The sequence below is a fragment of the Nerophis lumbriciformis genome, linkage group LG16, assembly GCF_033978685.3.
Source record: "Nerophis lumbriciformis linkage group LG16, RoL_Nlum_v2.1, whole genome shotgun sequence".
Taxonomy (NCBI): Eukaryota; Metazoa; Chordata; class Actinopteri; order Syngnathiformes; family Syngnathidae; genus Nerophis; species Nerophis lumbriciformis.
The window spans coordinates 37,349,599-37,377,361 of record NC_084563.2 but is presented as its reverse complement, the minus strand read 5'-3'; the positions used below and the strand labels follow the sequence as shown (position 1 = coordinate 37,377,361).

The window sequence follows — 27,763 nt, the reverse complement described above, 5'->3', positions numbered from 1 at the left end:
TTACAGGTTGACTCCGTCTCTCCTCAATTGAGTCCAAATTGAATTCTGTCTCTGTTTGATTCCTTGCCTTTTGTCTTGTGCAATAGATGTCCTCAGTGTTTGAACGTGACAGTGATGACCCTCGCTCTATCCTTGTTTGTGAATGACTGAGCATTTCATGGAAGCTGCTTTTATACCCAATCATGGCACCCACCTGTTCCCAATTAGCCTGTTTACATATGGGATGTTACAAATAAGTGTTTGATGAGCATTCTTCCACTTTCTCAGTCTTTTTTGCCACTTGTGCCAGCTTTTTTGAAACATATTGCAGGCATCAAATTCCAAATGAGCTAATGTTTGCAAAAAATAACAAAGTTTTCCAGTTTGAACTTTAAGTATCTTGTCTTTGCAGACCAATCAATTGAATATACAGTCATGGTCAAAAGTATACATACACTTGTGAAGGACGTAATGTCATGGATGTCTTGAGTTTCCAATAATTTCTACAACTCTTAATTTTTTTGTGATAGAGTGATTGGAGAACATACTTGTTTGTCACAAAAAACATTCATGAAGTTTGGTTCTTTTATGAATGTATTATGGGTCTACTGAAAATGGTATTTCTGGGATTAAAGGCCTCACCTTTTCTCCTCCAGAAGGTCATATCTTTGTCCATGTGATGTCAGATGAAACAAAAATTTTGCTGTTTGGCCACAATACCCAGCAATATGTTTGGAGGAGAAAAGGTGAGGCCTATAATCCCAGGAACACCACGCCTACCATGTCAGAAAACCAACAAATGTAGCTGAACTGCACCAATTTTGTCAAGAGGAGTGGTCAAAAATTCAACCAGAAGCTTGTGGATGGCTACCATAAGTGCCTTATTGTAGTGAAACTTGCCAAGGGACATGTAACCAAATATTAACATTGCTGTATGTATACTTTTGACCAAGCAGATTTGGTCACATTTTCAGTAGACCCATAATAAATTCATAAAAGAACCAAACTTCATGAATGTTTTTTGTGACAAACAAGTATGTGCTCCAATCACTTTATCACAAAAAAATAAGAGTTGTAGAAATTATTGGAAACTCAAGACAGCCATGACATTATGTTCTTTACAAGTTATGTAAACCTTCGACCACAACTAGATTGAAAAAGATTTGCAAATCATTGTATTTTGTTTTTTATTTGCGATGTACACAACGTGCCAACTTCACTGGTTTTGAGGTTTGTAAAATAAATTAACAGAATTCAAATGAAAAAAATTGTTACATAAATTCAGTATATAAAAAAAAGCTTTGGTATAAAAACACAAATTAACCTCCGAACATTGACAAGTTGAGTTGCCACCATATGTTGCATTGGTATGTGAAGTAATTCTACAAACCCCGTTTTCATATGAGTTGGGAAATTGTGTTAGATGTAAATATAAACGGAATACAATGATTTGCAAATCATTTTCAACCCATATTCAATTGAATATGCTACAAAGACAACATATTTGATGTTCAAACTCATACACTTTATTTATTTTTTTTGCAAATAATAATTAACTTAGAATGTCATGGCTGCAACACGTGCCAAAGTAGTTGGGAAAGGGCATGTTCACCACTGTGTTACATGGCCTTTCCTTTTAACAACACTCAGTAAACGTTTGGTAACTGAGGAGACACATTTTTTAGCTTCTCAGGTGGAATTATTTCCCATTCTTGCTTGATGCACAGCTTAAGTTGTTCAACAGTCCGGGGGTCTCCGTTGTGGTATTCATAATGCGCCACACATTTTCAATGGTGTGGCTACTAGACAGGCAGGCCAGTCTAGTACCCGCACTCTTTTACTATGAAGCCACGTTGATGTAACACGTGGCTTGGCATTGTCTTGCTGAAATAAGCAGGGGCGTCCATGGTAACGTTGCTTGGATGGCAACATATGTTGCTCCAAAACCTGTATGTACCTTTCAGCATTAATGGCGCCTTCACAGATGTGTAAGTTACCCATGTCTTGGCCACTAATACACCCCCATACCATCACACATGCTGCCTTTTACACTTTGCGCCTATAACAATCCGGATGGTTCTTTTCCTCTTTGGTCCGGAGGACACCACGTCCACAGTTTCCAAAAACAATTTGTTGTTGTTGATAAACGGTTTTCGCCTTGCATAGGAGAGTTTTAACTTGCACTTACAGATGTAGCGACCAACTGTAGTTACTGACAGTGGGTTTCTGAAGTGTTCCTGAGCGCATGTGGTGATATTCTTTACACACTGATGTCGCTTGTTGACGCAGTACAGCCTGAGGGATCGAAGGTCACGGGCTTAGCTGCTTACCTGCAGTGATTTCTCCAGATTCGCTGAACCTTTTGATGATATTATGGACCGTAGATGGTGAAATCCCTAAATTCCTTGCAATAGCTGGTTGAGAAAGGTTTTTCTTAAACTGTTCAACAATTTGCGCATGCATTTGTTGACAAAGTGGTGACCCTCGCCCCATCCTTGTTTGTGAATGACTGAGCATTTCATCGAATCTACTTTTATACCCAATCATGGCACCCACCTGTTCCCAATTTGCCTGTTCACTTGTGGAATGTTCCAAATAAGTGTTTGATGAGCATTCCTCAACTGTATCAGTATTTATTGCCACCTTTCCCAACTTCTTTGTCACGTGTTGCTGGCATCAAATTCTAAAGTTAATGATTATTTGCAAAAAAAAAAAAATGTTTATCAGTTTGGACATCAAATATGTTGTCTTTGTAGCATATTCAACTGAATATGGGTTGAAAAGGATTTGCAAATCATTGTATTCCGTTTATATTTACATCTAACACAATTTCCCAACTCATATGGAAACGGGGTTTGTATATATAATATAACATGTGGCCAGGAGGAGACACTGATGATAAAGAGTGAACATGTTTTCCACTTAGACGTGCTAAACAAAATGGGTTTCAATTCACAATTAAAAAGTGTAGATTATTGCAATATTCATTATCAGTAAGTGTCCATGAAAGACAGATTTGGAACAAATGTGTGTACTCAGACAAAAGTATACAGTGTACACACACAGCATACTTAATGACTGTGCTGACAGTCTACTACCTTTAATTGTCACATTTATGTCAAGTCGCAGAATTACTGTGCTAAAACTGTGACCTGCATTTCTTGCTGACATGATAACCTACTTCCATGACAAGTGTGTAACAGGAGTCACCATTCAGGTAAGACAGGTGTGACATGAGTGTGTGGGGGTAGGGCCAGCGTTCGAAGACAGTCCAGTGAAACAAAGACACACTGAGATGATGTTCGATTTTCTGAGGCACAAATAAGTAAGGATGCCAAACTGAGGAAGGAAAAGGAAAGTAAGACCATGGAGGGTGACATCTCAGGCCAGGAAGAGGAGACGTTTACTGACATCTCGCTGGCAGAAGACAGAGGTAAGTTGTAAGATTTCGCTATGTTTCATCTCTTAACTATGCACTCAAACCATAGCGATTGGAATGAAACTCAACGTAACGTGTAAAAGTAGCGTTTCTTCTTTACAAAAGTACAAAGTCTGTTGCATTAAAGTTTCTCTGACAAGTACAATTCATCCAAAAAGTAAAAGTAACAGAGTAAATGTAGGGCGTTACTTTACTACCCACCTCTGCTGTTTGCAGGCACAAAACAAGTTAATAATTATTTCAGGAAGTATTTGAACACAAAGAGGTTTTTGTATCCTGCTAACGTTTGGTGTCTACTTGCAAGCTCAGCATAAAGATAACAGTTTAGTTTCATATCAGAGCTTTTACGCTGAAGTAGTGATGCTTGATATTGTCAGCGGCCAATAATTATTGACTGATTGTGGCAATAATGGCGTATCATCGATAATTCGGATATTACAAAAACAACCGATAAAATGAGCCGATAATAAAAAAGGCTTTTAATTTTTGTTTTTGTCGCTTGTTTCTCTGTTGTTGCTTTTTGCTGCCTGGCTCCTTGACCCCTCCCATACGGTATGGTCGCATATTTGTGACGTCATGATAATAATAATAATAATAATAATAACTGGGATTTATATAGCGCTTTTCTAAGTACCCAAAGTCGCTTTACATGTAGAACCCATCATTCATTCACACCTGGTGGTGGTAAGCTACTTTCATAGCCACAGCTGCCCTGGGGTAGACTGACGGAAGCGTGGCTGCAATTTGCGCCAACGGCCCCTCCGACCACCACCTGTCATTCATCATTCAATTCACCGGTGTGAGTGGCACCGGGGGCAAAGGGTGAAGTGTCCCGCCCAAGGACACAACGGCAGCGACTTTTTTGGATGGTAAACGGGGAGCGAACCTGCAACCCTCAGGTTTCTGGCACGGTTGCTCTACCCACTACGCCATGCCGCCCCTATGATACTGTGTGCACGGTCTGTGGCATACAAAGAAAACCGTCGTGGTTAGCATTAGCGGTTTGACATGACAATTCCAGACGCCTCCAAAAGCGAACAGTAAACAAGATGAAAGGCCTACTGAAACCCACTACTACCGACCACGCAGTCTGATAGTTTATATATCAATGATGAAATCTTAAAATTGCAACCCATGTCAATACGGCCGGGTTAGCTTACTAAAGTGCAATTTTAAATCTCGCGTGAAATATCCTGCTGAAAACGTCTCGGTATGATGACGCCGGCACGTGACGTCACGGATTGTAGAGGACATTTTGGGACAGCATGGTGGCCAGCTATTAAGTCGTCTGTTTTCATCGCAAAATTCCACAGTATTCTGGACATCTGTGTTGGTGAATCTTTTGCAATTTGTTAAATAAACAATGGAGACAGCAAAGAAGAAAGCTGTAGGTGGGAAGCGGTGTATTGCGGGCGGCTGCAGCAACACAAACACAGCCGGTGTTTCATTGTTTACATTCCCGAAAGATGACAGTCTAGCTTTACCATTGGCCTGTGGAGAACTGGGACAACAGAGACTCTTACCAGAAGGACTTTGAGTTGGATACGCAGACACGGTACCGTGAGTACGCATGCAGCTGCGGCTTCCAAACATTTGATCGCTTGCCCGTACGTGCGTGCCGCTATGTGCAAGTCACGTACGTAACTTTGGGAACTTTGGGGAGGTGAACGGTACTCTGGGCTGTGGGATTGAGTGTGTTGTGCAGGTGTTTGAGTTGTATTGGCGGGTTATATGGACGGGAGGGGGGAGGTGTTTGTTATGCGGTATTAATTTGTGGCATATTAAATATAAGCCTGGTTGTGTTGTGGCTAATAGAGTATATATATGTCTTGTGTTTATTTACTGTTTTAGTCATTCCCAGCTGAATATCAGGTCCCACCCGCCTCTCACAGCATCTTCCCTATCTGAATCGCTCCCACTGCCCTCTAGTCCTTCACTCTCACTTTCCTCATCCACGAATCTTTCATCCTCGCTCAAATTAATGGGGAAATCGTCGTTTTCTCGGTCCGAATCGCTCTCGCTGCTGGTGGCCATGATTGTAAACAATGTGCAGATGTGAGGAGCTCCACAACCTGTGACGTCACGCTACTCGTCTGCTACTTCCGGTACAGGCAAGGCTTTTTTATCAGCGACCAAAAGTTGCGAACTTTATCGTCGATGTTCTCTACTAAATCCTTTCAGCAAAAATATGGCAATATCGCGAAATGATCAAGTATGACACATAGAATGGACATGCTATCCCCGTTTGAATAAAAAATTCGCATTTCAGTTGGCCTTTAAACAGCTGATATATAATAAATATAAAACACTTCCACTTTTTAAGGCTTGATTGTATTGAAACATTTTGTCATAAGTTACAAATTATCTCTATATTAGAGGTACCGTATTTTTCGGACTATAAGGCACACTTAAAATCCTTTCATTTTCTCAAAACTCGACAGTGCGCCTTGTAACCCGGTGCGCCTAATGTACGGAATAATTTTGGTTGTGCTTACCGACCTCGAAGCTATTTTATTTGGTACATGGTGAAATGATAAGTGTGACCAGTAGATGGCAGTCACACATAAGAGATACGTGTAGACTGCAATATGCTGGCAGTCACACATAAAAGATACGTGTGGACTGCAATATGACTCAAGTAAACAACACCAACATTTTATATGTTCCATTGGAAAATATAAAACATTACACACGGCGCTCAAAAATCTGTTAAAATGTTTTAATACAACTTTGGTAAGCTATAAAGTCGCACCACTTGCTGGATTGTACTCTGCTTCAACATACAAGTATTATTATGGTGTGTGTACAAGGTAAGACATATTATCTCGCGTTTTGTTTCGCAATATTATGCAAAATAGATTTTTCTTACCTTCTGGTACCTGCTGATCTGTATTTGGCAATGACAGGCCCTTTCACACGAGAAAGAAGCACCTCTTACTGACTTGTGATTGGTCAGACCGTGGCAAGCTGAACACATGGCTACTTTCAACATGATTTTCATATTTTTAAGGGGGGTGTGCGTGGCCTTGCCGTGGTCTAATTTCAAGTTGAATTGCGATGTAAAAAAAATAAATGTGTTTGGCTTTGAGCATGTGCACACTTTATTACATCTGAATTTTACTTGTGTATGTAGTTTTCTGGATTCCAACGTACGTCTATTTTTTAGTAGGAAAGCCACGCAACTCTTATTACATGAGGTTCTGGTGCCTAAAAGGTGTGTTATGAAGCAGAATGCCATCTAATGTATGAATTTGGAATGACAAGTTACATTCACACACACACTCAGTCCCGTTATAATGTGATTATGCGTGAGGGTGAAAATGAAGCGCCACATTTATTGGTGGAGGTCTAAATTTAAATACAAATAATAATTGCACGTACACAAAGGCGGCTGCACCATTGCAAGTTTGGTTTGGGAGAATGTGCCAATGATCGCATTAAAATATCAAATAAATACAAAGTCAATATTGCGGATACAGTCACTTTTTACTTAAAATGATTCAGTATCCTTGATTTTGCTTTTAATTTGTTGATTGTGATTATAATCAGAATAAACCACAAGACAAAGAGTTTAGGCAAAAAAACACACTTATTTGTAACTAGATTAGGCAATTCCTGAAGGAATGCTCCAATGCTGAAGTTGAACTGAAATGCTGACAGAATGTAGTATGAATGTAATAATAGTTTGAATGTTGAAATTGTTTGAATGTTGAAGAGTTTGAATTTCTAGGAAAAAACGGAATTTAGTTTGGAACTTGGGAAAGTGTTAGTTGGATGAGTGGAATGTGCGGATGTTGGAATGATTTGAATAGGTAGAAAAATGTGTGAATTGTAGGAGTTTAAAAAAATAGACAATTCATTTTGAATGAGGAAAATGTCCCTGAAAACAAGGAATTATTGGAAATCCATTTCTTCTAAATTGTTGAAGGAGAGCACACCATTTTTAAACACGCTGAACATTTTGGAGTTGGAACGGTTAGAATCGGATGAAAAATGTGGGAATTTGAAAAAAGTCCCATTCATTTCAATGGGAATTTCGGTAAAAGTGGGAATATTTGGGAAAATGTTAAAAGACTTGAATGTTGGTGTTGGAATTTTTCAAATCGGTCGAGAAATGTTGAAATAACATTTTCAACTGAGAAATGGTATTAAGGAATTCCAGGAATTTGTTATGTCCCGATTAAGAGGAATGGTTTGACGGTGGAACGGTTGAAAAATGTGGAAGGAGTAGTTCCCAGAAAAAAGGGTCAAAAAAAGGGTTTGAAAAAAAGGGATTTCTGGGAATTCCTGGAATTTTTTAGAACTTGGAAAAATTATAGTTTGAATTTCCACGATGAGTGGAATATGTTGAAGGTGGAATGGTTTGAATCGGTTGAAAAATGTGGAAGTTTGAAAAATGGCCAATTCATTTTGAATGGGAAAATTGTCCAGGAAAACCTGATATTCTGGAAATCTGGGAATTTTTGGAATTTGTCAAGGGAAAGCCCGCGATTCCCGAATAGGCTGAACAGTTTGAAGTTGGAACGGTTTGATTCGGATGAAAAATGTGGAAGGTAGAGAACGGCAAAATCTGGAGAAGAAGAAGAAGGAATTTGGAACATTCACTCAAATATGTGTGAATGCTTAAGAGCATTCACACAATAATGAACATAAACAAGAAACTGATCATATCAATCTCATCAGGCTGACCTGATACTGATACAACGCCTGGTGATGACACTGTCAATATTTGGATCAAGTCACTAACCACATTACAGATGGATGGATCGATCGATAGAGCATTTAAATCCCATCTTAAAACTCATTTGTATACTCTAGCCTTTAAATAGACCCCCTTTTTAGACCAGTTGATCTGCCGTTTCTTTTCTTTTCTCCTCTGCCCCCCTTTCCCTTGTGGAGGGGGGGGGGGGCACAGGCACACGGGGTGGACCGCTGCCTGTGCATCGGTTGGGGACATCTTTGCGTTGCTCGGGATGGTCTCCTGCTGGCCCGACTATGGACTGGACTCTCACTATTATGTTAGATCAGGGGTCGGGAACCTTTTTGGCTGAGAGAGCCATGAAAGCCAAATATTTTCAAATGTATTTCCGTGAGAGCCATATAATATTTCTTGACAGTGAATACAACTAAATGCGTGCATTTTTAAGTAAGACCAACATTTTTAGAGTACAATAAGTCTCTTTTTCTTTTTAATAACATTGTTATTCTGAAGATAACCAATAATAAATAAAATACTTCTTACCTTTAATGCGACTTCTTGAACAAGTGCGGTAGAAAACGGATGGATGGATTAAAATGCATGAGAATGTTTTATATTTTGAACGTTATTTTTAACACTGTGATTACCAGGGGAATTATTCATTACTTAAAGTTGTCAGGACGTGGACTACGGTGTGTTTGTTTTCCCGAGATGCAAGTAAAGCTGGACTGGTCATGGCGTGAAGGTGAATACATGATTTATTTTAACACTATAAATCAAAAAGGAACAAACGAAAAGCGCGCACAATGGCGGAGGTACAAAACTAGGCTATTGAAAACAAAACTTGCACATAGGCAGAAACTGTGAACAATTAAACAAAAACACTAACTGTGGCATTAATAAACAAACAACTTACTTGGCATGGACTATGAAGTGCGCAGAGGTAAGAGTGTGACAGGGGTATGAATCCGGGATGTCACCAGAAAGACAAACTGAAAACAATGAACTTAAATACTACAGACATCTATCCATCCATTTTCTACCGCTTATTCCCTTTGGAGTCGCGGGGGGCGCTGGAGCCTATCTCAGCTACAATCGGGCGGAAGGCGGGTTACACCCTGGACAAGTCGCATGATTAACGAAAACAGGTGCGTGACTCAAAACGTGAAACAGGTGCGTGACGTGACAGGTGAAAACTAATGGTTGCTATGGTGACAAAACAAAACAAAAGTGCACAAAAAGTCCAAAAACAAAACTGAACATGACTAAAACAAAACATGATCACACAGACATGACAAAAGTAAAGTTAAAGTACCAATGATTGTCACACACACACTAGGTGTGGTGACATTTTTCCTCTGCATTTAACCCATCTCCTTGTTCACCCCCTGGGAGGTGAGGGGAACAGTGGGCAGCAGTGGGCAGCAGCAGTGCCACGCCCGGGAATAATTTTTGGTGATGTAACCCCCAATTCCAACCCTTGATGCTGAGTGTCAAGCAGGTAGGTAATGGCTCCCATTTTTATAGTCTTTGGTATGACTCGGCCGGGATTTGAGATTGATCTGAGAGCCAGATGCAGTCATCAAAAGAGCCACATCTGGCTCTCGAGCCATAGGTTCCCTACCCCTGTGTTAGATCCACTATGGACTGGACTTTCACAACACTATGCTAGACCCACTCGACGTCCATTGCATCCGGTCTCCCCTAGGGGGGGGTGGGGGTCACCCACATCTGCAGTCCTCTCCAAGGTTTCTCATAGTCATTCATTCACATTGACATCCCACTGGGTTGTGAGTTTTTCCTTGCCCTTTTGTGGACTCTGAACCGAGGATGTCGTCGTGGCTTGTGCATCCCTTTGAGACACTTGTGATTAAGGGCTTTATGAATAAACATTGATTGATTGATTGATTGATAGATCAAAACTATGCGTTGATGGGTTTTGTGTGTTGATTTTAGCGCCCCCTATGGATGAACGTGGTGACTGCCACGCTGAGGTCAATTACAGGAATCCACCTCACATTCTTCCGTCGTCATCATCGCTGTGTGCGCTCATAACAACACTCCGTGTGTCGGAGAGTACGCAGTCTTGAATTGGGTGAGTGTCAACGTTATACGGTCATTTTATGTCCGCCACATCCCGTTGGCCCCTGAAGCTTCTAACTGCGTAAGCTAGCTCGTCATGTTAGCAGCATCCCAAAGCATTTGATATGGCGAATTGTTGTCAGTAAATTCACAAGACAGTCCGTGTTGACGATGGAGACTGCTGGACTTGTTTTAGTCAGCCGCTTTTGTTTAGACACTTGCGTTCGTTTACGTGAATATTAGGGATGGGTTAGCGTCGTGTTGTTGTATTTCACCCCAAGCTAGATAGCTAGCAATGCTAACGGACAGGCGTCCACTATTGGACACACCCCACGCTTCGCTCGTTTTTATGTTTATCGATTACCATTGTCTACTATTAGAACATCTACTGACCTTGTTTACACACGCACTCTCTCTCTCTCACACACACACACACACACACACACACACACACACACACACACACACACACACACTGGGGAGGGTCCGAGTAGAAGTGGGTGCACTGCAAAATTCAGTGTTCAAAAACAAGAAGAAAAAAAAATACAAAAATTAGGGGTATTTTACTTGAACTCAAGCAGTGCAGTTCTCACCAGCAACAGCATAGGAGAACCTTTTAAAACATCTATTGGTGTCCGCCAAGGCTGTCTCCTCTCCCCTGTCCCATTTAAAGGCCTACTGAAATGCGATTTTCTTATTCAAACGGGGATAGCAGGTCCATTCTATGTGTCATACTTGATCATTTCGCGATATTGCCATATTTTTGCTGAAAGGATTTAGTTGAGAACATCGACGATAAAGTTCGCAACTTTTGGTCGCTGATAAAAAAAGCCTTGCCTGTACCGGAAGTAGCAGACGAGTAGCGTAACGTCACATGTTGTGGAGCTCCTCACATCTGCACATTGTTTACAATCATGGCCACCAGCAGCGAGAGCGATTCGGACTGAGAAAGCAACAATTTCCCCTTTAATTTGAGCGAGGATGAAAGATTTGTGGATGAGGAAAGTGAGAGTGAAGGACTAGAGGGCAGTGGGAGCGATTCAGATAGGGAAGATGCTGTGAGAGGCGGGTGGGACCTGATATTCAGCTGGGAATGACTAAAACAGTAAATAAACACAAGACATATATATACTCTATTAGCCACAACACAACCAGGCTTATATTTAATATGCCACAAATTAATCCCGCATAACAAACACCTCCCCCCTCCCGTCCATATAACCCGCCAATACAACTCAAACACCTGCACAACACACTCAATCCCACAGCCCAAAGTACCGTTCACCTCCCCAAAGTTCATACAGCACATATATTTCCCCAAAGTCCCCAAAGTTACGTACGTGACATGCACGTAGCGGCACGCACGTACGGGCAAGCGATCAAATGTTTGGAAGCCGCAGCTGCATGCGTACTCACGGTACCGCGTCTGCGCATCCAACTCAAAGTCCTCCTGGTAAGAGTCTCTGTTGTCCCAGTTCTCCACAGGCCAATGGTAAAGCTTGACTGTCATCTTCCGGGAATGTAAACAATGAAACACCGGCTGTGTTATCCGGCACAACAGTCAAGGGGTGCATTCTACGGCGGGGGTCCGTTATCCGGCACACACCTGCCGCAATACACCGCTTCCCACCTACAGCTGTCTTCTTTGCTGTCTCCATTGTTCATTGAACAAATTGCCAAAGATTCACCAACACAGATGTCCAGAATACTGTGGAATTTTGCGATGAAAACAGACGACTTAATAGCTGGCCACCATGCTGTCCCAAAATGTCCTCTACAATCCGTGACGTCACGCGCAGACGTCATCATACCGAGACGTTTTCAGCAGGATATTTCGCGCGGAATTTAAAATTGCACTTTAGTAAGCTAACCCGGCCGTATTGGCATGTGTTGCAATGTTAAGATTTCATCATTGATGTATAAACTATCAGACTGCGTGGTCGGTAGTAGTGACAAGAATGTTTAGGATAAACACAGTTACTCACTTAAATGTTCTAGTCCTATTTATTACTACAAACGTGTATTTTTGAGTAAAAAGAATTGTGCGGAAACATTAACTGTTTCAAGCAAATATCTGACGATTTAACTTTTAATAATGTAAATACCTCAAAAATTGATGTTTAGCTTCGCTGTCTTCAGATATCTTTTCCGGATGATGGTTTATCCGTAGCTTTTCATATTTACCCAAGTGTGCAGATCCCATGCTCCAACCGGGCGCTTTCACTCGTCGTGACCCGCTTTGTGTCGCCTAGGAAACGCTTGAGACAAAGGTTATGTTTTCACCAGGTTTTGTTTGTTTTTTTAGCAACATAACTCAAAGTTATGGATGGACTTAGATGTTAAATTGGCCATACGTCTGAGATCTCATACGCTTGATATTATTATACAATTGCACATGCATTTGATCATTGTATCATTTGTTTATGTTCTCTGTCGACAGGCAGCTCAGTCGCCATCATTTTACTGTAGCATTTACGGTGGGTTTTTTTTACAGCAAATTTCTATAAATGTAAAAATGGTATCACTGTGTATTTAACGTTTACAATTCTGGCGACTGAGAGGTCATTTTTTCATATAAACGGTTGTTGTTTCATGGTGAATTACTGTACATGGAAAAACTGTTTTTACAGCAACATTTCAGCGGCAGAGCAGACAGTTTTGATTTTTTACTTATTACCATTTTTACAGTGTACAATTAAATAAATAACTCACTTTAAAATTATAAGTCAATCAGATATTTTATTTAAAAAAAGTGTAATGTATAATATATTATTTATTGCATTAGGAAACATGAATGTTAACTAAGTTTTTATTATTACAGATTATAACTACTTTCAAACCTAAGTTCATACCAATTTAACTAACATTACATTATTAACATTAACAACATTATTATTACAGATTCATTGATAAGTACTTTTCCTTTCTAAGTTCATACACATTTAATTAAATTATTCAATAAAATGTAATTTTCTTACATTATTAGATAATATTAAAGTTTAGTATACATGCAATTGCATGTATACTAAACTTATACATGCATCAGTTAAAACAAAGGAAAACATTTAGTAAAAAAAAAAGATAATGTACTCTACTTTCGTGGGCCACATCAATTGATGTGACATATATGTGACATATACCGTATTTTTCACATTATAAGGCGCACCTAAAACCCTTCAATTTGGTCAAAAGCTGACAGTGCGCCTTATAATCCGGTGCGCCTTATATATGGACCAATATTGAGCCACAACAAACCTAAACTTCATTTTCATAAAGTTTAGGTCTCGCAACTACGGTAAACAGCCGCCAACTTCTTTTTCCCCGTAGAAGAAAAAGCGCTTCTTCTTCTACGTTAAGCAGCCGCCAACTTCATTTTCCCCTGTAGAAGAAGTTGTTCTTCTTCTGTGGTAAGCAGCCGCCCCCGTTGAAGAAGAAGCGTGTGGTGCATGCTGGGATATATGACGTTTCATTTCCATTTGTGTGTTTATGTAAAGACCCCAAAATGGCTCCTATTAAGAGACACGCTTACGACGCAGAGTTTAAACTCAAAGTGATCAGTCACGCAGTAGAACACGGATGACAGAAGGCGAACACACGTTCACCAAGACAGGGAGACAGCGCCGGACGACATACGCCACTATCTGCCAGTGGATCGTAAATGCCTGGGCGATATATCAGTCTCAACTGTGGTCCGAGCTTTCAGGAAGGCAGGAATTGTCACTGAACTGCTAGACAACAGCAGCGACACTGACTCCATTAATGACGACTTCGACGCCGTATTCGCCCAACTGTTTAATTCGGACACTGAAGAAGAATTCGAGCGATTCGTGGATGAAGAATAACTTCATAAAGTGAGCTTTACATGTTTATTTTGTGTGTTGTGTTGGGTGACATTAACGTTTGAGCAACGTTGAGTTATTGATATTGTTATTGCTCTGCACTATTTCGAGAGTTACTATATTGTGATTGCACTAACGTTTGATTTACCGTAACACGAGTAAATCAGCTGTTTATTCATTTTGGGAGTGAACAGAGTTGTCAGAACGCTGGTTTGTAATCTACAAACCCCGTTTCCATATGAGTTGGGGAATTGTGTTAGATGTAAATATAAACGGAATACAATGATTTGCAAATCCTTTTCAACCCATATTCAATTGAATGCACTACAAAGACAAGATATTTGATGTTCAAGCTCATAAACTTTTTTTTTTTTTTGCAAATAATAATTAACTTAGAATTTCATGGCTGCAACACGTGCCAAAGTATTAATGGCGCCAAAGTATTAATGGCGCCTTCATGTTACCCATGTCTTGGGCAATAATACACCCCCATACCATCACACATGCTGCCTTTTCAACTTTGCGCCTATAACAATCCGGATGGTTCTTTTCCTCTTTGGTCCGGAGGACACGACGTCCACAGTTTCCAAAAACAATTTGAAATGTAGACTCTTCAGAATACTTTTCCACTTTGTATCAGTCCATCTTAGATGAGCTCAGGCCCAGCGAAGCCGACGGCTTTTCTGGGTGTTGTTGATAAATGGTTTTCGCCTTACATAAGAGAGTTTTAACTTGCACTTACAGATGTAGCGACCAACTGTAGTTACTGACAGTGGGTTTCTGAATTGTTCCTGAGCCCATGTGGTGATATCCTTTACACACTGATGTCGCTTGTTGATGCAGTACAGCCTGAGGGATTGAAGGTCACGGGCTTAGCTGCTTACGTGCAGTGATTTCTCCAGATTCTCTGAACCCTTTGATGATATTACGGACCGTAGATGGTGACATCCCTAAATTCCTTGCAATAGCTGGTTGAGAAAAGTTTTTCTTAAACTGTTCAACAATTTGCTCACGCATTTTTTGACAAAGTGGTGACCCTCACCCTGTCCTTGTTTGTGAATGACTGAGCATTTCATGGAATCTACTTTTATACCCAATCATGGCACCCACCTGTTCCCAATTTGCCTATTTACCTGTGTGATGTTCCAAATAAGTGTTTGATGAGCATTCCTCAACTTTATCAGTATTTATTGCCACCTTTCCCAACTTCTTTGTCACGTGTTGCTGGCATCAAATTCTAAAGTTAATGATTATTTGCAAAAAAAAAAACGTTTATCAGTTCGAACATCAAATATGTTGTCTTTGTAGCATATTCAACTGATTATGGGTTGAAAATTATTTGCAAATCATTGTATTCCGTTTATATTTACATCCAACACAATTTCCCAACTCATATGGAAACGGGGTTTGTATTAAAGTTTGACTGACCCATCTGACTGTTTTGTTGCCATTCCCTTTAGCACAGCTCCATCTAATGGATGCATAGGCGCGCCTTATAATCCGGTGCGCCTTATATATGAACAAAGTTTTGAAATATGCCATTCATTGAAGGTGCACCTTATAATCCGGTGCGCCTTATAGTGCGGAAAATACGGTACTGTACATACTCATCATATTACAAAAAATACAGTTCGCCTTTAATATACTTGGCTAACATGAAGATAATTTATAGTTTTTTTTGCAGAGCTTTGCCTAAGTGTTTATTTCCATATTGTAATTGTTAATTGTTCATATGTCTCTGACATGCAATCACCATGTGATCAGTCATTCTGAGGAGTGATAGTTTGACATTTCTCTATTTCAGCAGTTGCCCAGCATCACCTCTGAGTGTCGCTAAAATATCCACAGCATGTAGAATTGTACATACGACAGTCATGAAGTTGGCGCGAGGCACCGCACATTTCCACCTTCGGTTCACTCTTTATACATCTCAACTTTGTCATGAAAAAGGGCTTACGCCAAGTTTGTGTACATAGGCACCCTTAATACATGACCCTAGTATGCCAAAGAATAAGAAAACTAGCAGGCGGGATCAATCAATCAATCAATCAATGTTTATTTATATAGCCCTAAATCACAAAAGTCTCAAAGGGCTGCACAAGCCACAACGACATACTCGCCAACTTAGTGATTTTGTCACTATATTTAGCAAGTATTCAGACTCCTCGAGATTCTATTTTTCTACAAAACAGCTCGCGACAAATCTACTTTTTCCCGTCTTATTGGACAGTTTGAGACAAGCACATACGCTCTTCTCATTAAAGAATGTGAACATCTAATGTTGGAGGAAGGCATGTCTAACTGTGTGTGTCCTTCCTCTACAGTGGACAGCAGACCTGCAGCCCTGTATACTAAGCCGGAGAACGAGCTTTTTATCATGAACTGTGATATAGATGGTATGTCAGTTCAGGATGGTGTCATGATGATGTAGTGTGGTGATGTAGTGATTGTACGTCTGTCTCTTGTAGGGGACATGGAAAACCAGGTGGAGATGGAGGAGAAGACGAGGCTTATAAATCAGGTGTTAGAGCTTCAGCATACACTTGAAGGTAATTAATGATACCTTATTCTGTATGAACTACAGTCAGGCACGTGCACACATAGGGCCCTATGGGTGCTTGAGCCCCTGCCCTTTTTTGCCTCGTCTTAAAAAGTGCCCTCTGCCTTTGTGTTTTTTTTTTTTCTTTAAACAACATTAATAAATTCCTGTCAGGGATGTAAAAAAAAAAACAAAAAAAAAACAGCGGTACAAAAACTCCACGTTTTCTTGTAATACCGGGTTGTTTGAGCCTGCCGCTTCCGCCAGAGAGAGAGAGAGAGGGCGAGTGAGTGAGTAAGTGAGAGAAGAGAGAGCCAACTGCGGCCCTGAGGAGACGTGACAGTGGAGCAACTTGAACCTGTGAATTATGGTCTAGTCGCCGTCCACTTATTCAGCATCTAATATGGGACGGCGTGGCGCAGTGGAAGAGTGGCCGTGCGCGACCCGAGGGTCCCTGGTTCAATCCCCACCTAGTACCAACCTCGTCATGTCCGTTGTGTCCTGAGCAAGACACTTCACCCTTGCTCCTGATGGGTGCTGGTTAGCGCCTTGCATGGCAGCTCCCTCCATCAGTGTGTGAATGTATGTGTGAATGGGTAAATGTGGAAGTAGTGTCAAAGCGCTTTGAGTACCTTGAAGGTAGAAAAGCGCTATACAAGTACAACCCATTTATCATTTATTTATTTATTTATGGGTAATATTTCAGAAAAACGCTGTATTATTCTATCATTCAATGTGTCAGCTTCTGTTTTTTCCGGACGTCGGAGCACGGCGCATCAATTGTGCACGGCACATCAATTCCGCACAGAGCAGAGCAGATCGTGCGGGACAGGAAGTAGTGTACAAAATACAAAATAAAACACCGGGTTAATTTTCAAAATAAAATGCACTGTGTTTACGGCGGATCACATTTTTCTCACAGTAGAGGTTTAGATATAAAGTATATTGTGACTTTGCTATTACTTTGTGGGTTAACAAAATAATAATAATAATGATAATAATAATAATAATAATAATTATTATTATTATTAATAATAATAATTATTATTATTATTAATAATAATAATATTTTCAGCATTCTGGGGATATAAGATGTAGGTTATCTGTTAGGAATATTACCATCTGTATTTAAACTTGATTCATGTTGATTATGCCTGCAGCACCATGCCAAAAAAAGAAAGGATATAGAAAAGGAAGGAGAAGGAGCGCCAGGAAGCAGCTAAGGGTAGCAGACCTCTTAATGTATGGCTAAAACCAAGTACTAGCACCAGAATTCAAGAAAGACCACAGACCTCAGAAACTGTCACACCTGAGAGAGAGGCAGAGACCTTAGAAGCAACACCTGAGAGGGAGGAGGAGAGTGTAGAAGCAACACCTGAGAGAAAAGAGGCTTTAGATGCAACTCCTGACACAGAGGAAGCCATAGAAATCCCGGTAAATGTTGGGGAGGAAGAATCTACAGGAAGGGAGGCAGATGATACTACTGCAGAGGAAGCCATAGATGAGGGGGAAGTTGAAGGAGCTACAAGTGATGTAGGAGAAGAGGTCTTATCAAATATTGCAGTATAGTATAGTTGTATAGTTGGCTTCCTATTAGCAAATTTAATTTTACATTAATTTCCATATTGTGTAAAGTACCAAAAAAAATGTCCTGCCCTTTTCTGACTTTGAGCCCTTGCCCCTCTATAATCATGTGCACGTCCCTGACTACAGTACACTTTCATGTACTACGGTACATTCTATGTACTGTAATTGTTAATGCAGCCAATTAAATCCCACCCACTGTATGCTTCAGATCTTTCTGCGCGCGTGGATGCAGTGAAAGAGGAGAACTTGAAGTTGAAGTCGGAGAACCAGGTCCTCGGGCAGTACATTGAGAACCTCATGTCTGCGTCCAGCGTCTTTCAGACCACCGACACCAAGAGCAAACGGAAATGAGGTGTAGGCTTCTGTTCTGCGTCTCTGAAACATTTCAATCTCTGCTTCTTGGTCTGGGTCAGGGGTCGGCAACCCAAAATGTTGAAAGAGCCATATTGGACAAAAAATACAAAAAAGTAATCTGTCTGGAGCCGCAAAAAAATAAAAGACTTATATAAGGGTTATTATGATGGCAACACATGATGTAAGTGTCTATATTAGCGATATTAGCCTACTATCAAAATGACTATGTGTTGCTGGCTGACGCAAATCTTCGTTGACAGAAATGTTGAAATTTAATATTTGTTCGACACATTTTTACAACATTGGAAAACATTAGTAAAACTTCTCAGAGGGTGAGATAACTTCTGGAAATTACTGTCTTAGTGTGGCCAAAGGTATAGATGTGTGTGTCCAAGTTAAAGGAAATGGCTTCTTTAAATGGAAGCTGGCTAACGTTTGCTGTAGTCTGGAACAACATGGCACACAAACAACCATCAGAAATGCAGCCAATATTACATACAGATAGTATGTCATGAAACATGGAAAAATAAACTAAACACAGAGGACATAAGTGAAGGAAATTAAATTAGCTCAAATATACCTACAAATGAGGCATGATGATGCAATATGTACATAGAGCTAGCCTAAATACCATGTTAGCATTGATTAGCTTGCATAACAAGTCAATAACATCAACAAATCTCACCTTTGTGCATTCACGCACAGGGGGTGGCATGGCGTAGTGGGTAGAGCAACCGTGCCAGAAACCTGAGGGTTGCAGGTTCGCTCCCCGCCTCTTACCATCCAAAAATCGCTGCCGTTGTGTCCTTGGGCGGGACACTTCACCCTTTGCCCCCGGTGCCACTCACACCGGTGAATTGAATGATGAATGATAGGTGGTGGTCGGAGGGGCCGTTGGCGCAAATTGCAGCCACGCTTCCGTCAGTCTACCCCAGGGCAGCTGTGGCTATGAAAGTAGCTTACCACCACCAGGTGTGAATGATTGATGGGTGTTACATGTAAAGCGACTTTGGGTACTTAGAAAAGCGCTATATAAATCCCAGTTATTATTATTATTATTATTATTATAAAACGTTTGGTGGACAAAATGAGACAAAGAAGGAGTGGCATAAAACACGTCTTTCTGTGGCAGCGTCGGAGAAAGTTATACATGTAAACAAACTGTTGAAACCACACAATGGTGAGTTCAAGGGCCGCTTAAATTAGTAGGACAAAACGGCACTTGCCAAATACTCTCATCAGTGAAGCATAAACACAAACATATTAAACACTGGACTTTCTAACATTTAGGAAGGTTTGTGTCGTGTTTGTCCTCCTACACAAACCATATTACAACAAAAAAAAATATTTTTCACCACATTTATTTTCCATTTCCATACATTTTTGAAAAAGCTCCATGGAGCCACCAGGGCGCCGCTTCAGAGCCGCATGTGGCTCCAGAGCCGCGGGTTGCTGACCCCTGGTCTGGGTACTTGTTTACTTAGCTAGTTAGTATGTTGGCAATATCATTTTCAGGAAAGGTCATAAATGGGATAAGAAACTAGTGATTATATTTTGTGCCTGATCCGTATCCTTTCTACTACGTTACCGTACATTACAAGATTCAAAGACAGTGAATGACTGTCAAGAGGGTTCAGTCTGTTTCCGCTATAAATGGCTAAAAAAAATGATTGGCACATTTGTCAAAAATGTTATGAAACAACGTGATTATATTTTAGGGCTGATCCAGTACACCGTTGGGATTCAGGACTTTTTTTTTTTTACTATTGGGAGGTAGTGCCTGGCTGAGGTCTTCGCTCTCTAAGTGCTTTTGTAGTTCTTATATTTCTTATTTTGGATATCCTGCAGACGATTATGAAATGCTTCAAATAGACATCTGTGTTTATGCCTGTCAAAGCCGCACGTATTTGCATATTTTGAGCATGCGCCGACTAAACTGCGTGATTACAGCACATATAAAAAAAACAAAAAAACATCAGAAATAAACAAGAAACGGCTCGCTTCCTTTATCCTCAACAATGTCAATTAAAGACTGCTATTATTGGAAATGAAACAAACCTAACAATGACAACAATTTTATTGCAAACGGCATAATGTAACTACAAAAAGCTGAAATGTACTTGCAGGAGACAGAATTAGAGGTTTGAGGGGAAGTGTGTGTGTGTAGTAAGGTATTTAAGGACAGCACATGTAAAGGAGAAAAGTTTGGGTGCCACTCTTTTTGTTACCGCACGCTTTACTTAACTACATATTACATCTTGCATACCATTTCAGTTGATCTTATACCGTATCATATTAAATAGGTCAAATTCACTCAGGAGCCAAGCGCGTCATTCAAGAGACAAACTCATTCTTATCCCTCCAGCGACCACCGGGAAATGTGGCCGTTACATAAAGTAAACAAAACCTCAGACAAACGGGTACGGATCACCATGCAAGGACAAATTGGAGCAAAGAGCCACAGCTAAGTCAGAAAACACGCCACGTCACTTTTCACCTGGCAGCAGGCAGGACCTCCTGTTTTGGGTTTTTTTCATGAATATTTGTAGTCTACTGAGGCTTCATGCAGGAGGGAGACGTGATTAAGCACGTAACGCAACTTGTTCTTGCTGTCATTAGCGTAACGAGCGGCAGCTGACTTTGGGCTTTGCTGGACTGGTTGTGGACCTTTTTTGACACTGCATTTAAATTCAGAGTATGATGTCTGAATACTTCAAGGTGAAATGTTTGGTGGAGAAAAACGCACATCATTCTTTTCTCCCGGACTTTACGTTCATCTGCTCATAGAAGAGCAGAGAAGTTGGCAGTGTTTGCATGACTACAAACATCATTACATGAAAAACATGCTTTGGAGGCAGGAAAGGTGAGGTTGCACAGGAAAAAATAACAAATCACAATAGCAAAGACCAAAATTTAGTACAGTAACATGGCAACAAAAGGACAAAACTGCGGGCTCAAGTGCTGTTAAAGGGGATGGTGATCAGGAAGCTACTTGTGGTGCCAGTTTAGGTGAAAGAGGAGGAACATCTGCAAGCGCTGGAGGTGATTCACAGCAGGAAAGGTGGGCTTTGTACAAACCCTGTTTCCATATGAGTTAGGAAATTGTGTTAGATGTAAATATAAACGGAATACAATGATTTGCAAATCATTTTCAACCCATATTCAATTGAATATGCTACAAAGACAACATATTTGATGTTCAAACTGATAAAAAAAAAATTTTTTTGCAAATAATCATCAACTTTAGAATTTGATGCCAGCAACACGTGACAAAGAAGTTGGGAAAGGTGGCATTAAAATAAATAAATAAATGGGTTGTACTTGTATAGCGCTTTTCTACCTTCAAGGTACTCAAAGCGCTTTGACACTACTTCCACATTTACCCATTCACACACACATTCACACACTGATGGCGGGAGCTGCCATGCAAGGCGCTAACCAGCACCCATCAAAAGCAAGGGTGAAGTGTCTTGCTCAGGACACAACGGACATGACGAGGTTGGTACTAGGTGGGGATTGCGCACGGCCACTCTTCCACTGCGCCACGCCGTCCCAAATTAAATACTGATAAAGTTGAGGAATGCTCATCAAACACTTATTTGGAACATCCCACAGGTGAACAGGCAAATTGGGAACAGGTGGGTGCCATGATTGGGTATAAAAGTAGATTCCATGAAATGCTCAGTCATTCACAAACAAGAATGGGGCGAGGGTCACCACTTTGTCAACAAATGCGTGAGCAAATTGTTGAACAGTTTAAGAAAAACCTTTCTCAACCAGCTATTGCAAGGAATTTAGGGATTTCACCATCTAGGGTCCATAATATCATCAAAGGCTTCAGAGAATCTGGAGAAATCACTGCACGTAAGCAGCTAAGCCCGTGACCTTCGATCCCTCAGGCTGTACTGCATCAACAAGCGACATCAGTGTGTAAAGGATATAACCACATGGGCTCAGGAACACTTCAGAAACCCACTGTCAGTAACTACAGTTGGTCGCTACATCTGTAAGTGCAAGTTAAAACTCTCCTATGCAAAGCGAAAACCGTTTATCAACAACACCCAGAAACGCCGTCAGCTTTGCTGGACCTGAGCTCATCTAAGATGGACTGATACAAAGTGGAAAAGTGTTCTGTGGTCTGACGAGTCCACATTTCAAATTGTTTTTTGGAAACTGTGGACGTCGTGTCCTCCGGACCAAAGAGGAAAAGAACCATCCGGATTGTTATAGGCGCAAAGTTGAAAAGCCAGCATCTGTGATGGTATGGGGGTGTATTGGTGCCCAAGACATGCGTAACTTACACATCTGTGAAGGTGGCATTAATGCTGAAAGGTACATACAGGTTTTGGAGCAACATATGTTGCCATCCAAGCAACGTTACCATGGACGCCCCAGCTTATTTCAGCAAAACAATGCCAAGCCACGTGGCTTCATAGTAAAAGAGTGCGGGTACTAGACTGGCCTGCCTGTAGTCCGGACCTGTCTCCCATTGAAAATGTGTGGCGCATTATGAAGCCTAAAATACCACAACGGAGACCCCCGGACTGTTGAACAACTTAAGCTGTACATCAAGCAAGAATGAGAAATAATTCCACCTGAGAAGCTTAAAAAATGTGTCTTTTCAGGTCCCAAACGTTTACTGAGTGTTGTTAAAAGGAAAGGCCATGTAACACAGTGGTGAACATGCCCTTTCCCAACTACTTTGGCACGTGTTGCAGCCATGAAATTCTAAGTTAATTATTATTTGCAAAAAAAAAAAAGTTTATGAGTTTGAACATCAAATATCTTGTCTTTGTAGTGCATTCAAATGAATATGGGTTGAAAATGATTTGCAAATCATTGTATTCCGTTTATATTTACATCTAACACAATTTCCCAACTCATATGGAAACGGGGTTTGTACAAATATGACTGTAATGGATTTTACAGAAAATGGACCACTGATAGGTAACATTGAATGTGAAGCCAAAGCAGTAAACATTGTTTAACAGCAAAAGGACCACACTCAATCAAGTACGTAATTGCCACCAGGACTTTGCAGAGGAGCATATCAAAACATCTGCCAAGTTGTTAAAATGACACTACCACACACACACACACACATCTACCAATAAAAGACATGACTATCACAACCTCAAATAGAAACAGTGAAACAGCGACTTCACCACTTGACAAGGAGCCACCCTGCAAACCTGCTGTTTACCACTAAACAGACAGCACACATCATAAACAACACAAGGGACATCATTTGGTACAAAGCCATCACCATTCTGCCTTGCGTTATACAAGCTCCGGTGCAGGTTCACCCACATGGAGGAGGTTGGAGTGCTGGATGGAGTGAGGGGCAGATGCCCAGTATATCAAGGTTTGGAGCCGTTAACAAAATTTTGAGGAAGCCAAAAAGAGCTTTAAGAGTTTCAAGGAAGATGAAGAGCAGTTAAAGGTAGTTAAGGACAGCACAGTCGTGTTCAAAAGTTTATATACACTTGTAAAGAACATAATGTCATGGCTAACTTGAGTTTCCAATAATTTCTACAACTCTTATTTTTTTGTGATAGTGATTGGAGCCAATAGTTGTTTGTCACAAAATACATTCATGAAGTTTGGTTCTTTTATGAATTTATTATGGGACCACTGAAAATGTAACCAAATCTGCTGGGTCAAAAGTATACATACAGCAATGTTAATATTTGGTTACATGTCCTTTGGCAAGTTTCACTGCAATAAGACGCTTTTAGTAGCCATCCACAAGCTTCTGGTTGAACTTTTGACCACTCCTCTTGACAAAATTGGTGCAGTTCAGCTAAATTTGTTGGTTTTCTGCCATGAACTTGTTTTTTCAGCATTGTCCACATGTTCTCAATGGGGATTGAGTCAGGACTTTGGGAAGGCCATTCTAAAACCTTAATTGTAGCCTGATTTAACCATTCCTTTACTACTTTTGACGTGTGTTTGGGGTCATTGCCCTGTTGGAACACCCAACTGCGCCCAAGACCCAACCTCCGGGTTGATGATTTTAGGTTGTCCTGAAGAATTTGGAGGTAATCCTCTTTTTTCATTGTCTCACTTCATTTATAAACTTTAGACAAGCCTTAAGGTGTCGCTTCTAGAGCAAGGGCTTCCTTCTTGCATGGTAGTCTTAGTCCATGGCGATGCAAAACACGCTTCACTGTGGACACTGACACCTGTGTTCCAGCAGCTTCCAATTCATTGCAGACCTACTTTTTGGTGGTTCTCGGTTGACTCTTGATCATCCTGACCAATTTTCTCTCAGCACCAGGTGATAGCTTGTGTTTTCTTCCTCATCGTGGCAGTGACAAAACTGTGCCATGCACTTTATACTTACGAACAACACAGCACAGTTGCTCTTGGGACCTTAAGGTGCTTTGAAATGGCTCCAAGTAACTTTCCTGACTTGTTCAAGTCAATGATTAGTTTTTTCAGATCTGTGCTGAGTTCCTTTGACTTTCCCATTGTCGCTTTTGTAACCGAGTCTAATGACTGTATCACACAAGCCCTATTTAAATGGGCTCAGACAAGTCAACAGGTGTCGTCAATCATAATCACTCACATGAAGTTAAGAGGCCATGCCATGAAGCTAATTTGATTTGATTGCAACTTTTCTACATAACCAAAATTGATATGTATGTTGCTGTATGTATACTTTTGACCCAGCAGATTTGGTCACATTTTCAGTAGACCCATAATAAATTCATAAAAGAACCAAACTTCATGAATGTTTTTTGTGACAAACAAGTATGTGCTCCAATCACTCTATCACAAAAAAATAAGAGATGTAGAAATTATTGGAAACTCAAGACAGCCATGACATTATGTCCTTCACAAGTGTATGTAAACTTTTGACCACGACTGTACCTGTAAAGGAGGAAAGAGGACAGGAGAAGATATGGTTAAGGGTCACTCTTTTTGTTTACCGCACGCTTTACTTAACTACATATTGAGTCTTATTTACCACTTGAGTTAGTTATAATTGATTCTCTACAGCATCACAATTAGAACGTGGGCGATTCATTCATCACTTTACAGGTTCAAGCACACCTGTAAAGTGAAAACCATTTCTGGTGACTACTTCTTGAAGCTCATCGAGAGAATGCCAAGAGTGTGCAAAGCAGTAATCACAGCAAAGGGTGGCTATTTTGAAGAAACTAGAATATAAAACATGCTTTCCGTTAATTCACCTTTTTTTGTTAAGTACATAACTCCACATGTGTTCATTCATAGTTTTGATGCCTTCAGTGACAATCTACAATGTAAATAGTCATGAAAATAAAGAAAACGCATTGAATGAGAAGGTGTGCCCAAACTTTTGGCCTGTACTGTATATATAATCTTGCAAGTTTCTACAATCATCTTTTGGCACTCGACTTTTCTTCATTACCTCCTCTGCCCTTCTTTCCTCTCTCCCCTCTAGTCCTATCCATGTCCATACCTTCCTCATACACTATCCCCTTCCATCTCGATCCAGTCACAAATCAGATTACGCGAACCGCCAAAAAGATTTGAACAATTGATACTCTGTCAGATGGGCAGTGACGTGAGTTGTGCTGGTAAAAAGTTGAGTTTCCGTGGGGATAGCGAGACGCGTTGGAGATTGAGCTTGTTGTAGTGGAAGCACTCCATTTTGTGAGAAAAAGAGAGAGACTGGGACTCTGTCGGAGCCTTCATTCATTGGAATGTTACAATATGATGAAGCCGATAGACGACACTTTTAAGCCGCAAATTTATGGTCTGAACATTCTGTGGTTTTGAAGGCACAGAAATTATATAAAGGATACTTGTTCTTCAAGTAGGGACTTTGAATTAATCTTCTACAGTTCTCACTAGGGATGTCCGATAATGGCTTTTTTGACGATATCCGATATTCCGATATTGTCCAACTCTTAATTACAGATACCGATATCAATATATATATATATATATATATATATATATATATATATATATATATATATATATATATATTGATATATATATATATATATATATGTATATATATATACACTGTATATACAGTCGTGGAATTAACACATTATTATGCCCAATTTGGACAACCAGGTATGGTGAAGATAAGCTCCTTTTTAAAAAAAATAATAAAATAAAATAAGATAAATAAATTAAACATTTTCTTGAATAAAAAAAAAGAAGTAAAACTATAAAAAACAGTTACATAGAAACTAGTAATTAATGAAAATGAGTAAAATTAGCTGTTAAAGGTTAGTACTATTAGTGGACCAGCAGCACGCACAATCATGTGTGCTTACGGACTGTATCCCTTGCAGACTGTATTGATATATATTGATATATAATGTAGGAACCAGAAATATTAATAACAAAGAAATGGCGGAGGGAGGATTTTTGGATTGGTGCACTAATTGTAAGTGTATCTTGTGTTTTTTATGTTGATTTAATTTTAAAAAAACGTTACCGATAATAAAAAAAACGATACCGATAATTTCCGATATTACATTTTAAAGCATTTATCGGCCGAAATTATCGGACATCTCTAGTTCTCACATATTTAGTCTTCCATATTTATATCTGCTGTGCGCATTAATCCAAAAAACAGAAATGACAATACTGCAGGTCGGTAAAAAAAGAAAAATTAAAAGTGATTCAGTGTGTACTGTACAGTTGGCTTAGTACTGACTCATCATTTTTACCATATGACATGACAAAGCTGAAATATTCAGAGTAAAAAGAGTTAAATATATACTTTTATTACAGCTATGTAGCAAACTTTTTGAGTGAGAGAAGTAGATAATATTGTCTTTGTTATTTCCAGACAATACTGCACTGTCAAAATACTATGTACACCATCTACTAAGCATACTTTACTTAGTGTAAATTCAGCATGTGTTTCATAACAGACAAGAGCGACCTTTGACACACTAAATAAATAAAGTAAACAAAGTATTTAATGTTTTTTTCCTTGTCAAAGTGGTTTGTGACTTCATAACCTATATGTCCATATTCTTGTTTTTCTATTCAAGGACATCCTGTCTCCTCCAACCACCTGACATGTCGGTGAGCTGCTGGAACAAACCGGAATCTATCACGAAAACTATTGGCGCTTTTTAAAAATTATTTATTGTCCTGTTTGGAAGTCATGTCCGCCGCACATTGCATGATCTTGTTTTGTTCTACTGCCCAGCTGTTCCTGTAAAATGTTTATTATTGTTATGGCATGTACACCTAATTGCCACTTTTGTTAATTCATTATAGTC

General features: G+C 40.0%; 1 protein-coding gene across 2 annotated transcripts in view; it reads left to right on the top strand.

Annotated features, from left to right (window-relative positions):
* The first annotated feature begins 3,247 nt into the window (after positions 1 to 3,247).
* The window catches only part of scoca (short coiled-coil protein a), a 25,860-nt gene continuing 1,344 nt past the window's right edge, over positions 3,248 to 27,763 (top strand). Inside the window, exons 1-5 of one of the 2 annotated variants that reach the window (XM_061977101.2) lie at positions 3,248 to 3,412; positions 16,363 to 16,434; positions 16,507 to 16,587; positions 18,373 to 18,516; positions 27,530 to 27,763. The exon at positions 27,530 to 27,763 is cut by the window's right edge and continues 1,344 nt beyond it. In XM_061977101.2, coding sequence (XP_061833085.1) covers positions 3,346 to 3,412; positions 16,363 to 16,434; positions 16,507 to 16,587; positions 18,373 to 18,515 — 363 coding nt within the window. In that variant the 5' untranslated portion in view covers positions 3,248 to 3,345 and the 3' untranslated portion in view covers position 18,516; positions 27,530 to 27,763. Of the gene's footprint in view, positions 3,413 to 10,073; positions 10,213 to 16,362; positions 16,435 to 16,506; positions 16,588 to 18,372; positions 18,517 to 27,529 lie in introns of those variants that run through there. The other variant, XM_061977102.1, reaches the window with a different exon arrangement.